Source organism: Marmota marmota, unplaced genomic scaffold (genome assembly GCF_001458135.2).
Source record: "Marmota marmota marmota unplaced genomic scaffold, marMar, whole genome shotgun sequence".
Lineage (NCBI taxonomy): Eukaryota > Metazoa > Chordata > Mammalia > Rodentia > Sciuridae > Marmota > Marmota marmota.
Genome location: NW_026000019.1, coordinates 27882652 through 27896332, shown reverse-complemented (window position 1 = coordinate 27896332; position 13681 = coordinate 27882652). Strand labels below are relative to the sequence as shown.

The window sequence follows — 13681 nt, the reverse complement described above, 5'->3', positions numbered from 1 at the left end:
AATTCTAGGTTTTACAAAGAAATGTACTAAGTGGATAAGGAACATCTGTAAGCCCATGGTCTAGGGTGAGCTCTTCTCTCTTCCAGGCTCCTGGACTCACATTTCCTGGGCATGGCTGGTTCTGGTGCTGGAAATCCACCAGCACCGTCCCCAGGGTGACCGAGGAGTCCCGAGGAGGCCTGGGTCTCTCCTGGGAATCTGCCTTTCAGTCAGGACCTTGGTTCTCACCTACTTCATTTTGGGGGTGGGTCCTGGGGATGGAACCCAGCTGTGTTCCACCGAGCTACATTCCAGGCCCCTTCTATTTTTTGTCTTGAGGGTGGGACCTTGCTGAGTTGCCAGGACTGGCCATGAACTTGCCATTCTCCTTCCTCAGCTCCCCAGGTGATGGGATCACAGTGTGTGCCACCGTCCTGGCCTCCTCTGCTCCTTACCATCTGACTGTGGCTCCTGGAGTTTTTCTCTGGATTGTTTTGCCCCTTCCGTTGTCTCCTGAAAGCAGTGGGAAACACCTGGTTGTTGTGTGTATTAGAACATTACCTGAGTATCCGATGGTGGAAGCATGGCGTGGGGTAATGGAGCAAAGCGGAGAAAAATTTAATTTCTTTTTTTTTTTTTTTTTGCAGTACTAATGATTGAAACCAGGGTTTCATGCATGCTAGACAAGTGGCTTACCACTTAGTCACATCCCTAGCCATCCCCTCACCCAGCTTTTTAAAAAAATTTGAGATAAGATCTCACTAAATTGCTGGCCTTGAAGTTGTAATTCTCCTGTCTCAGCCTCCTAAATCACTGGGATTACAGGCAGGGCACCATTACTCCTGGCTTAAATTTTTGTTTTAATTTTTTTGTTACTGGGGATTAAACCCACAGCCTCACATGTGCTAATCACATACTCTGCCTCCGAGTCACACCCCTACCAGGAGTTTTACATTTTTCATTGTACAGTATTCTTTTGAGAAATTTATTGAGCTAGTGTGGTGGTGCATACTTGTAATCCCAGTGACTCGAGAGGCTGAGGCAGGAAGATTGCAAGTTTGAGGCCAGTCTGGACCACTTAGTGAGAACCTGCCTGAAAACAAACAAACAAACAAACAAATGTTGGGGATGCAGTTCAGAGGTAGAGAACCCCTGGGTTCAATACTGAACACATACACACACACACACACACACACACACACAAAACAGAAAAGAAACTTTTTTGGATTAACCATATGTAACATTGGTGTATGTTTTAGTACCAGTCATAGTCAGTTTCTTTCATCAAACTAATGATTTTTTTTTCAATGCTGGGGATCAAACCAGAGCCATGTCCTCTATCCTTACATGGGCTCTTTTCATCCAGCGAGGAGGTCCATGGAACTGGGTAGAGCAGAGTGTGGCTCTGGAGTCATGAATCAAGACCTCCAGAGACCAAGCAGGAAGCAGGTCTGATTTATTTTGCAGTTACCATGTGTATACACTAGGGCAGTAGCTAAGCAGGTTACAGGCAGCCACCAATAGAATTTCTGGCCAACTGTCCTTGGGGCAAGCAATGGAGGAGCCGGCCATGGAGCAAGCCAGGGACTGCAACACATGGCCTCATGCCTCAGTCTGGCTGCAGCACAGCCTCACGCTCAGGGCGCTGTGCCTAGGGGTTAAGCAGCCTGCACTCACATGCCTAGCACAAGGGGAGTGGCCTGCCACTCAGGCGCCCCTAACATGTGCTACATACGCAGTACTCTCTGCACTTGTCCCCACATATCCTCACCTCCTTTGACTCCTATCTGGGTCCAAGAGAGAGCAATATTCAAGAAACACTGAAAAACACAGTTTCCCTGAGGTCACCCAGATGCACAGCAAGTCCTGCTTTGGTGCCATGGACAGAGCGGCCGGTTTGCTCCCCCAGCACTGACCAAAGGTGGGTGGCTCCTGTGCCTGGGATGACAATGAGACATGCTGGTGCTGAAGAGGAAGCAGTGTCTGAGGAGCAGCAACGTTCCCCCACTCCAGGCTCAGCATCAGAGGCAGCAGGACACCATGTCACACCGTCAGTGGTCAGCTGGGGCCTCAGAGTGAGCAGCACTGAGAGGACTCAGAGTGAGCAGCACTGAGAGGACTCAGGGGGGCTGGGGTTTGTGTAGAACGGAGACTTCTTGTTTGTTAGCCCACATCCCCTGGGAATTATGGGTTTCAAAGAGGACCAGGAGTCTCCTTAGAATGGGAGGGGATGAAAGCCGGAGAACTTTGAGTGCCATTACAAAGCCCGCATAACCTCTGGGCTGTTGTACCCCAGAGAAATATCAGTTATGCTGAAGAATTAATGATACATGGGGCGTGGTGGTGCACATCTGTCATCCCAGCAACTCAGGAGGATTGCAAGTTCAAGACCAGCATCAGCAACGTAGCAAGACCCTGTGTCAAAATAAAAAATGAAAGGGGACTGGGGATGTGGCTCAGTGGTTAAGCACCCCTGGGATCAATCCTTGGTACAAAACAAAACAAAACAAAACAAAAAAAATCAATGCTATGAAAGTGTTAGTTGTATTGTGGTTGTATGTGAGAATTATTGTACTATTAGAAGACATGTATTTAGGGCTAAATGCTCATGTTAAACGACATATTTATCTAGAGCTATAGGTCCATGTTGTACGTAATTTACTGTGAGATGGTTCAGACAAAAAAAGTGAGTGTGTGCACATGCATGTGTATGTGTATGGAAAGAGAATAAATAAATGATAAGCAAATGGGTAAAATATTGAGAATAGGTGAATCTAGGTAAAGGATGTATATGTGTTTTGTATTATTTTAATTTTTTCAACATTTTTAAATTTTAAATAATTTCTAAACAATGGAATTGTTGTGATATCTGTGTGATAAATTAGTGTTTGGACAATGCAGAGTGGGAGGACAAGGAGGAAGCCATCAGCTTTGTCTGGTGGGAGTTCAGGGGAGAGGTCTCAGAGAAGCTCAAGGAGAGCCTTGAAGGATAATATGTGTCTGGGGTGCTGGGGCATCAGATTGAGGTGGGAGGGCGTGAGACAGGGAAGGACTGTGAGGTCTGATGTACCCCAAGAGTCTGGTGACACACCTTCTGGTGTGCCTGACAAAGCAGGACTCCCCTGCCAGATGGTAAGTGTCACCTGTGTGACTAAGAGCACAGCTCCCTGCTCCTCCAGCCATCCCCCATCTCATCTCATTTCCAGAGAATAAAGCTTTGGTACCTTCAAAGGGAAGAGTGTCAGGGGGAGGGGCAAGCAGCTGGGGCTGGGCGGGGCTTGTGTGGTTTGGTTCTTCTCATAAAGGGCTCAGCACCTCACCCACATCAGGACCCTCTGCAGAGTCTCCACCTGGAAGGACTTTCAGCTTCTGTGGTCTGTGAGGCAGGAAGGTGGGAGCTACTTGGGTGGATGGGAAAGGTCCTTTTCTTTCTTGGGTTCTGGGTGTTGAATCCAGGGGTGCTTTACCACAGAGCTACATCTGCAGTCCATTTTAATTTTGATTTTGAGACAAGCTCTTGGTAAGTTGCTGTGACTGACCTCAAACTTGGGATCCTCCTGCCTCAGCCTCCGAGGTCACTGGCATTACAGATGCACGCTGCCGTGCCTGGCTAGGAAGATGTTTCTGAGTGTGAGACAGATCCATGGATGGTGGTGGGGGAGGGTGAGGACACCAGCTCAGGTCTGCTGTCAGTCTCAGGGAGGGAGGAGCCCATGGCCCCTTGGGTGTTTATTGGGGTCAACAGGGATGGAGGCTATTTCAGGAGTTCCAGATGGTTGATCACTTTCCACTGGAGATTTCCTGACTCAGCAAAGTCAGGGAGGAAGAATGGGAGGAAGACAAAGGCGGCCCAGTCAGAGATCCTGGCCTCTTGTTTCTCGTTTCAGGACAATGGCCAGACTCTGCTTCCTTTTGTTTCTCTCTGTGGCCACCGAATGGTGCAGCGCAGGTAAATCACTCCAAGGAGCATCAGTTCCCTCTGTCCCCTCTGGGGCGCCTCGCAGCACAGGGAGTAGAGCTGGGCTGGGTTTTAAAGCCCTGGGCCAGAAGAGGAGTCGTGGAGGCGCACGGAACACACCTGTGGCTGCCAGCTTGAGAAGTGGACTTGGGCAGGTTTCTGGCTTCTCCTGGGTCTGGCTGCAAGGAGGTCAGGGCAGAGACAGAGACTGTCCTCTCCCAGCTGCTCTGGCTCCTGTGGCCTTGGCCTTGGATCTATAGAGGGAGCTGGTAGCCCGAGGTGTCAGGAATCTTCCTCTAACTTCCATCCTTCCTGTTCCATTTCTCATGACAGACACGATGGTGATGTGTTCCAGTGTTATTTGGTCTATTGTTTATTTCAGTTCATTCCATCGTCAAGTGAAAAGGCACATTTTTCAGACACTATTTCATTTGCCGTCCACAAGTAAGAAGAGTTTATTGATGACATTTTTTATTCTTTTGTGGAACTGGGAATGGAACTCAGGGATGCTTTACCACTGAGCGCATCTCAAGCCATTTTTGTAATTTTTCATCTTGAGACAGGGTCTCATTAAGTTTCTGAGGCTGGCCTCAAACTTATGATTTTCCTGCCTCAGCCTCCTGAGTGACTGGGATTACGGGTGGGAGCCACCATGCTTGACTTCATTTCTGTGCTTTTAGAGCAATAAACAAGGCCCTTTCCCCACTGGTCTCTGCTAATTTCTCAGCTTTAGTTTTCAACCCCATCACATCTTATGGTCCAGCCAAGGAGGCCACTGACCTGTGGTTTCAGCAGATGGGTCTCTGCTTGGTCATCCCCTCATGCTATTTTGCATGCCTTCTGCAGTGTTCTCTCCCCTTTCCTTCCTGTCTCATAGCCAGTTCCTATTCATTCTATAAGAATCAACCTGCTCTGAGTGACTTCTGGTCTTTCTCAGCAAGTTGTCTTTTTCCTGTCCCCACAGGTGGGCCTCTCCTTACTCAGTTTCAGTTGGGTTCCCTCTTGGTGTCCTTCCTCCCTCTAGGATGCAATCTCTTGAAGAAGTGTGCCAAGTTGTCTTTGAGTGCCCAGTGTCTGGGGGGTGCACACAGTAAGGATTTAAGTAAAGTTGGTTGAGTAGAAGACTCCGACTCTTCAGCCTGTGCTAGCTTTTGGATCAGACAGTCTTAGCAGAGGGAGTCCCTGACTTCTTGGAATTTCAGAACAGTGACGAGCTGATGCAGTGGGCTGGGGTGGAAACTAATGTCCGGTAAGGACGGTCTCAGTGGTACCAGACCTGTTAATGAGAACTGTTCTCACGTTCTCTAGCAGTGACCCATTCTCCTGAGATGTTCTGGGAGGACGAAGAATGTGCCTCTTCCTTTTCTTCCCTGCCTAGAAGCTGCAAGGAAATCAAAGAAACTTGCCAGAAAGCAAGAGGTAAGTAATGAACCAACCCAGCATTCTCTGTTTGAAGAGCCTTTTTTAGTGCAACACAGCCTAGTCATGGAAATCAAGAGGAACAGAATCTTTTCTGGCTCCATTTTTCACTCCAAAGAGGTTTCCAGTGGGTCTTTCTTCCTTTCTGCACTGGGGATTGAGCCCAGAGGCACTCTTACTACTGAGCTAAAAATCCAGCTTTTTTAGTTTCTTCTATTTTGAGACAGGGTCTCACTAAGTTGCCCAAGCTAGCCTTGAACTTGTGATCCTCCTGCCTCAGCCTCTGGAATAGCTGAGATTATAGGTGTGCACCACTGTGACCAGACTCTGGTGGGAATTTGAGGTATTTGTGTTCCATGCAGCACATGATCTTCTGAACACAGGGAACATGCAGTTTGCCAGTGATCTTGGGTGGTGGCAAGAACTGTGATGACCTAAGATCCTCCTCTACTTGTAAACCATAGAGTTAGTCTGCTGCAGGTTCAGGGATGACGGCACAAAGCGTGAGATTCCAGAAGCTGAGACACAGAACTTCCTTAGTCCATCAAAGCAGAAGCCAGAGCATCAATATCTTCTTGTGCCTGGCCAGGTGACATCTCTACGTGTAGTTAGTTTGTCAAGCAGGCTGACAAATGTGGCCAGTAAAGAAACAAGCTGGTGGCGGTGGCACATGCCTATAACCCCAGTGACATGGGAGGCTGAGGAGGGAGAATCACAAGTTCAAGGCCCAAATAAGAAAGAAAAAGCAAACGAAATGAGCTCTTTGTAGAGTCAGGTAGTTTCTTACAGAAACAGCAAGATCAAGATTAGCAAAGGTGTCAGCTTTTCTGATTCCTTGTCCTGTGGGCCGAAGAGAAAGGGCCGGTTGACGATGTGACGTGGGTCACAGGGTGCTCTGTTGCTGAGGAGCCAATCTGTGTTGCAGCTAAGCAATCTCATGGGCTGTGACGGAACCCTAAGGGGCACAGGTAAGATGAAGCAGAAAGCCTCAGATCTCCTCAGAGTCTGGGAGGCAATGAGAACTGTCCTGACGGCTGAGCAGCGACAGCTTCCATGGAAGTCAGGGGGGTAGGGAGGAATGACCACGTAGGAGCCCCTCACAAGCTTCCCAAGTTGCCATGGTTTGGGGGGAATCATGGGCTTTCTGGTAAGATCTAAGTGAGCTGCCTCTGGGGCCAAGGGAGAAATGTGCCAGGTGCTCACAGCGACTAGCCTCCTGCAGGTTGTGGAGAAGAGACCCACTCTGAACTTGGGGAATCTGAGTCCTACATAAAGAGCAGAAGCCATTTGCTCTGAGAAGTCCAGGGGCCTCATTCTGATCTCTGCTGAGATGAGGCTTCATGAGGATTTCTGGCCTCTCCTGTCCAGAGGGAGGCACTCTCTAAATGAAGGAACCATTTTTCTCTATGTGATTTATAAATTCTTTGAGAAGATAATACAGAACAATGGTGGTCAACACCTCTGCTTTAGAAGGGAAGAAACACGAGATACCCATGGAGGATTCTTATTCTCCCCATGGAGATAAGTGAACAGTGTGAGAACCTTCAGAATACACTTTTAGCTTCCCAGGGCATTCTGGTCTTAGGGCTGAGATGGACCAGGAGCTCGCAGACAGGGAGGCTCAGGGCTGGTTCTCTCCACAGATGGCCTGTATCTCCTCCGGGCCAAGAATGGTGCCGTCTACCAGACCTTCTGTGACATGACCTCTGCGGGTGGTGGCTGGACCCTGGTGGCCAGTGTGCACGAGAACAACATGGCTGGGAAGTGCACGGTGGGCGATCGGTGGTCCAGCCAGCAGGGCAACAGAGCAGACTACCCAGAGGGGGACGCAACTGGGCCAATTACAACACTTTCAGGTCTGCAGAGGCGGCCACCAGTGACGACTACAAGGTGGGTGCCACTGGGAAAGGGTGAGGACCTGAGTGTGGCTGGGCACAGCATGCAGGAGGGAGGTTGGGAGGGGGGCTGCAGACATGGGGCTGGAGCAGAAGAGAAATAATTAATGTCTTGCATCCCAGTGTTGGGAGCCTCTCTGAACAGAAGCTGTGTGCACACCCTTAAGTCCTGAGTAAAGGGGTACTGAACAGTTATTGCACCCCGCAATACATTGGGCTTTACCTCCATTGGGATAAGGAAGGTGTGGCTTCAGGAGTTGGTGTCACCTCATGAGGTCGAGTTACACTCTCCTCTTCCTTTCTAATCCTACCCCTTTGCCCTTTTTGGGATAGAATGTTCCATGGAATCTCCCCTTGTGTGTCCCCTATATAAGAATAAAGACTTCCAGTGGCTCTCTGTCTTTCCATGGACCCCTAAGGTCACAGAGCCACCCCCTGATTTTGAAAAAGTACATCTGTGTGTTTGCATGCTTTTTTTGTCATTTTCTTAAGTTATTAAAATACTCAGATGCTGTGAATCCAGCATGGGTCACCAGCTTGAATAGATGGCGATATCCCAGCTTCCTCCCACAAGGTCATTAGGCAGCGGGGTGGTTGTGGGGGCATGATCTGCTGAAAGTGGGTGTGTGTGAGCACAGCTGGCCATCTGTCCACCTGGAGCCCAGAGCTGTCAGCTCAGCTGAGGGATCCCATGTGTGTCTTTTGCTCCTGTGGGACATTCTGGGCTGGTCAGTGTCAGTGTTGGTTGCTTTCCAGAACCTTGGCTACTATGACATCCAGGCTGCGGACCTGGGCATCTGGCATGTGCCCAACAATAGCCCCATGAAGAACTGGCGGAACAGCTCTCTGCTGAGGTACCGCACCACAACTGGCTTCTTCAAGCATTTGGGACACAATCTGTTTGGCCTCTACCAGGTACACAGGGCTGCTGGCTGGGGAGCACTTAAGTGTTTGGGGTTGGGGGACAAATCAGCTCTCTGGAACCATGTCCTGAGTGAGTGGCTGGAAAAATCAAAGCCACTTCTATTTGAGTGATATTTTAAAGAGTTCAGTGCAATGTCATGCTTCTCCCAGAAACTCTGAGCCAGGCAAGGGAAGAGGCCTAAGGGAGAGCAGAGTGGGAAGAGAGAGGAAGAGACACAGAGGACTTGGGACTCTTGGGGAGATCCTGCTATGGGGAGAAGGAGTCGTCATTATTAAGACTGGTTTCTGAATAATGACAGTTGACTGGAGGGGATCCCTTTCCTGTCCAAAATGGTGGCTTATCTACTGTCCTTACAAAACTTTTCTTTTTGGTTCCTGCAGAAATACCCAGTGAAGTATGGATTAGGGAAATGTTGGAATGACAATGGCCCAGCAATACCTGTGGTCTACGACTTTGGTGATGCTCAGAAAACCGCATCTTACTACTCACCTAATGGTCAAAGTGAGTGTTTGCTCCCAAAGTCCAATCAGAAGTCCTTTCTTGAACTCCTGGTAAAAGAGGGAAAGAGGGTAAATAACAATAATAAAGAACTTCTAGACAGGGTAAGAGGTGCATTCTTGTCATCCCAGCTACTCTGCAGGCTTGAGGCAGGAGGATTGCAAGTTTGAGGCCAGCCTCAATAACCTAATGAGACCCTGTCTCAACATAAATAATAAATTGGGTTGGGGATGTGGCTCAGTGCCAAAGCACCCCTGCATTCAATCCCCAGTACCACCATCAAAAAAAGCAAGAGCTAATATAGACTGATTGAGCTGTTAAAATATGTCAGACTAATTTCTAGGAATTTAACATGATTTTGTCATTACATCATGAGAAAATTATGCAGTTAGGATTACAATTTTCGCCATTTCACAGGGCATAAACCCAGCCTTCCTAACCACCTCCCTGTGCAGCCTCTTATAATAGTTAAGAAAAGGCAAAGGCTAATGTTTACAGGAAAGAACTAGCAAAGTGGTGAGGAAGATTTATTTTTATTTATGTATTTATTGTTTTGGCCCTGGGGATTGAACGCAGGAGCACTTAACCACTGAGCAACACCCCCAGCCCCTTTAAATATTTTATTTAGAGACAGTGTTTCACCGAGTTAGGGCCTTGCCAACTTTCTGAGGCGGACTTTGAACTCATGATCCTCCTTCCTCAGCCTTTAGAACCACTGGGATTACAGACATGCGACACTGAATCCAGTGAAGATTTATTTTTATTTTGAAGGATAGACATTAATTTTCTTAAAAGTGAGGCACTAAGCAACTCACTGAGACCCTGTCCCTAAATAAAATACATAATAAGTGCTCCTGAGTTCAATCCCTGATATCCCCTACTCCAAAAAAAAAAAAAAAAACATTTTTTTCAGTATCATAAAACCACAGAAATTAAGTCTTGGATCAGAAAATCAAAAGCTATTGCCTTTTAAACATTTTTTATATGTTTGTTAATGGGCCTTCATGTTATTTATTTATATATGTGGTGCTGAGATTTGAGCCCAGTGCTTCACACATGCTAGGCAAGAGCCCTACCACTGAGCTACCACTCTCCTACTGTGGAGAGCAGTGACAGAGTATGGGAGAGCAGTGACTGAGATTGGGGGTCTCTGATGACTTCCTGACTGTGGCATGCCTGGTGCCTTGGAATGTTTCTGCACAAGGGCACAGGATGCTTAGCTGCTGTGGGAATGCCCTGCATGAGGAGGCTCTGTATAAGAGTCTTATCAGCTTCCACCATGATCTCAGGCACCCAGCTCCCGGGAACAGAGGAACTGTCTTGCTGACTACACAGTGTTTTCACCAGCTCTGTGACTCCCGAGCCTGTCCTCTTAATAGTACCTTTATAAATAGACTTTCTCAAGCACTCCACAAAGCTCCTAACATTGCACATTGCAGCTGTGGAAAAGCTGCATAAGTGTTTCTAGTCCTTTAACTTTCCTGAATACAAAGAATAATTCACGCAGAGTCTTTAACCTGATAATGAGACATATATAAATGGAGATTGCTGGAGTAACTCTTCAGACCTGCTTCTCCATCAGAGAGCAGCACTCCACCCGCCCCCAGCTTTATCTTCAAAATCATATGTGTGTGTGTGTGAGTCTTTATTTTTCTTATCTCCCTTCACCCCTCGCTGGAACCTTCTACTTTGGCCACACTGGTTGCTGCACCCTACTGTTTGCTTTTGACTTTAATGACAGTGGGAAGGCAGGTGATGCTGGGAAGACAAGCCCATGGTCACTGGCTGAGATGGGTGTCAACACCAACAGGTGGCTGCATCTGACAATCGCTTAACCTGATCAACTTTACATAGCGATCTTTCTTTCTATTTTCTCTTTATTTAGTGGTACTGGGGATTGAGCCCAAGGGTATTCTACCACTGAGCTACCTCCCCATCTCTTTTTATTTTATTAATTTTTTTAATTTTGGGTCAGTGTCTTACTAAGTTGCTGAGGCTGGCTTAGAATTGATGATCCTCAGGCCTTAGCCTCCTGAGTCACTGGCATTAGAGGCTGCACCACCCTGATGGGCCTAGTGATCTTTCTGAACAGTCTGATTTCTCCCCCAATCTTTAGGAAAACAAGTCTTCTGTGAGTTCCAGCCTCTTACTCCAGATGACAGAGGTTCCCTCAGGTTGAGGTCAGGGCTGGGATGCATCAACCACTGGCCAAAGGGTGTGGGGCTTTGATGTTTGGGTGTAGCCTAAACTTTTGGCTTAGGGCATCTTCATGTGGTTAAAAAAGAAAATGCTTCTAGTTGTTGTTGTTGTTGTTGTTATTATTATTATTATCTGATACTGGAAATTGATCCCAGGAGCACTTTGTCACTGGACTACAGGTCCAGTCTTTTTTTAATTTTTAATTTTGAGGTAAGATCTCACTAAGTTACTGATGGTCTCTGTACATTGGTGTGCTGGTGTTGAACTTGGGATCCTCCTGCCTCAACTTCCTGAGCTGCTGGGATTGCAGATGTGCGCCGCTGTGTCCTGTTCTAGTCACTCTTTTTAATACTCGGCTCTTCTTTGCATCTTCTTTTTCAGGAGAATTTGTTGCAGGATTTGTCCAGTTCAGGGTGTTTAATAATGAAAAAGCAGCCAACGCTCTGTGTGCTGGAATGAGAGTCACTTGCTGCAACACGGGGCACGTGAGTTTCTGGGAGACAGCAGCCTGCACGCAGGCGTGGGGCGGCAGGGGGCATGCTGGCCTGTGTGGGATGTGCCATGTGTATCTAAATTGCTCTCTTCTCCATTTGGTCATTTACTCTCTTTTTCCATTTTTCTTGGAGTATTTATACCTACCAGTTGGCCTTGGTGCTACATATTCCTACACGCACAGGACAAAATTTGACCACTTTTCATTTGTCTTTTTCTCTGCTCCCCTTTTCCTGGTCCTTCCTCTTTTCTTTTATTTTCATGAGATGCTCCACTTTTCTCTTTTTCTCTTTAGTTTCCATATATTGGTTACTCTTTTAATGGTGCCATATGAACAGAATTTGAATGGGGTCCATTTTATCAATATTTTTAGTTTATAGTTAGTATGCTTTGGCTTTCTTGCTTTCTTTCTTTCTTTCTTCCTTCCTTTCTTTCTTTCTTTCTTTCCTTTTCTTTTTATTTTACACAGGAGAGTGTATCCAGGAGTGCTCTATCAGTGAGCTACATCCCCTTTTTATTTTGAGACATGGTCTTGCTAAGTTGCTGAGGCTGGCCTTGAACCTGCCATCCTCATGTTGCAGCCTCCTGAGTAACTAGAATTATATGCATGTGCCACTGTGCCCACTCAACTTCTGCTTTCTTAAAGAAATATTTCCCTGTGTTGAGGTCATAAGGCTATTGCAAATATAACATTAATACTGGTAAAATTTTAATATTAACATCTGGAGTACTCATCTTTATGTGAGAATATATATAGATGAATGAGACTGTGATTTCCATTCCTCCTTGCTGAGTTTCAGGCACCAGGGCTCCAGGACCTCCTGTCTAGGCACAGGCATCCTGTACTGTTTAGGACCAATAACAAGGGTTGAGGTTTCAAGTGCACCATTGCTGTATGCTCAGCCTTTGGGGTAAAGCATTCTGTTACCTGGAGTTACGGTAACGATTATATTCAGGAACAACCCTCGAAAGCCTTTCAAGCTGAGAGTTTGTGCTGTTGGGGCATGGGCAAGATGTGGGTCTCCCCCAAACTGCTTTTAGGGTGGCCTCCTCATTGGAGGCTAAAGTTTAGCTAAGTAACAGCATAATATCTTTCCAGGTGAGGTCAAACATCTGGCATAAGTTCTAAAACATTTCAATATATGTATTTGGATCTTCCGAAAATCTCCCTGATTTCTTTGTTATCTGTATTAAGTTGGGGTGGGGGGGGTCTCCTTAATTTCTTTTCCTTAATAGGTGATTTCTTAAGGCCTTGTTTCATGAGAGTGATTGAGATTAGACCTAATAACAAATGAAAATGAAGCACTTTCCCTGATCATTTGTAATTTTATAGTATGTAGGCTAGTTGATCCATTTTAATGTTATATCTAGAATGCAAAATGGACAAATTAAGAGAACTTCAATCCCTTCTTGAGAGAAGATCTTTGTCGCGACTTCTTGCCCGCAAGAAAGACGCAACTCAAGAATCTTCTTTCAGCAGTTTTTATTCAGGCCCCTGATAGTTCTTCTTCTTCCTCTCGGATGCCCCTCCCAGCCTTAATAAAGCATCTCAAGCCCCAATGCAAAGCAGCCACGTGGAGCTTCCTCATAGGGTGATGAAGAGTCATGCGCCAACTCTCCCAAACAAGGAGTTGTTTGTCACAGACCACAGCGGAGCCAGCGCCATCATGTAATGGTGACCATAATTTGCATAAACGGCAGAAGCGGCTCACCACAGTTCCCCCTTTCTGTTTTCTTAAAACAATACAGGCGAGAGTAGAGGTCCTATCCCACTGTGCAGAAGTGGCTGCATAGTATGGCTCAGTCTTAAGGAGGGCCCTTCCCCAGATCCGAGACCATATCAGCCGATGCCTTTTTTCGTGGGGCGGGGAGTGGACGCGTCTAACCCGCATGCAATAGGACATGCTCTCCTTGAGGTCCACGTCAAGGATCACTCAAGTGCAGTGCTTTGCCTCGCATCCTGTATCGTGGCGATGGTGGACGAAGGGGGATAACTGAGGCTGAACTGTGGCTGTCTATAACGACAAACAAGTTGACAGCACCCTGAAAGAAAGGCATGGACTTTAAGACGATAGAAAAGCACTAGTGTGGAAACCCATCTGCGTGCAATGGCAGTAAGACCGGCAGAGTGCAAGGGCTTTCCAACACTAAGAGAATGACAAGGAAGGTCATGTCGATCCCAGTGCAATGTTATAATAACTTGGGGTGCAACGACCATGACAAAGGTTTACTGTTTAAGATGCGCAAGCCAGACTTGAGGCGAGTTGCCATTTTCTAAAGCTGCAAGAGCTTGTATGATCATAGCCTTATCATGAG

General features: G+C 47.0%; 1 protein-coding gene across 1 annotated transcript in view; it reads left to right on the top strand.

Annotated features, from left to right (window-relative positions):
• The first annotated feature begins 3855 nt into the window (after positions 1 to 3855).
• Positions 3856 to 13681, top strand: part of LOC107147566 (intelectin-2-like) — a 20397-nt gene continuing 10571 nt past the window's right edge. Inside the window, 7 exon segments of the mRNA XM_048810180.1 lie at positions 3856 to 3928; positions 5246 to 5356; positions 7000 to 7182; positions 7185 to 7246; positions 8008 to 8166; positions 8557 to 8677; positions 11255 to 11358. Of these exon segments, the coding sequence (XP_048666137.1) occupies positions 3871 to 3928; positions 5246 to 5356; positions 7000 to 7182; positions 7185 to 7246; positions 8008 to 8166; positions 8557 to 8677; positions 11255 to 11358 (798 nt within the window). The 5' untranslated portion in view covers positions 3856 to 3870.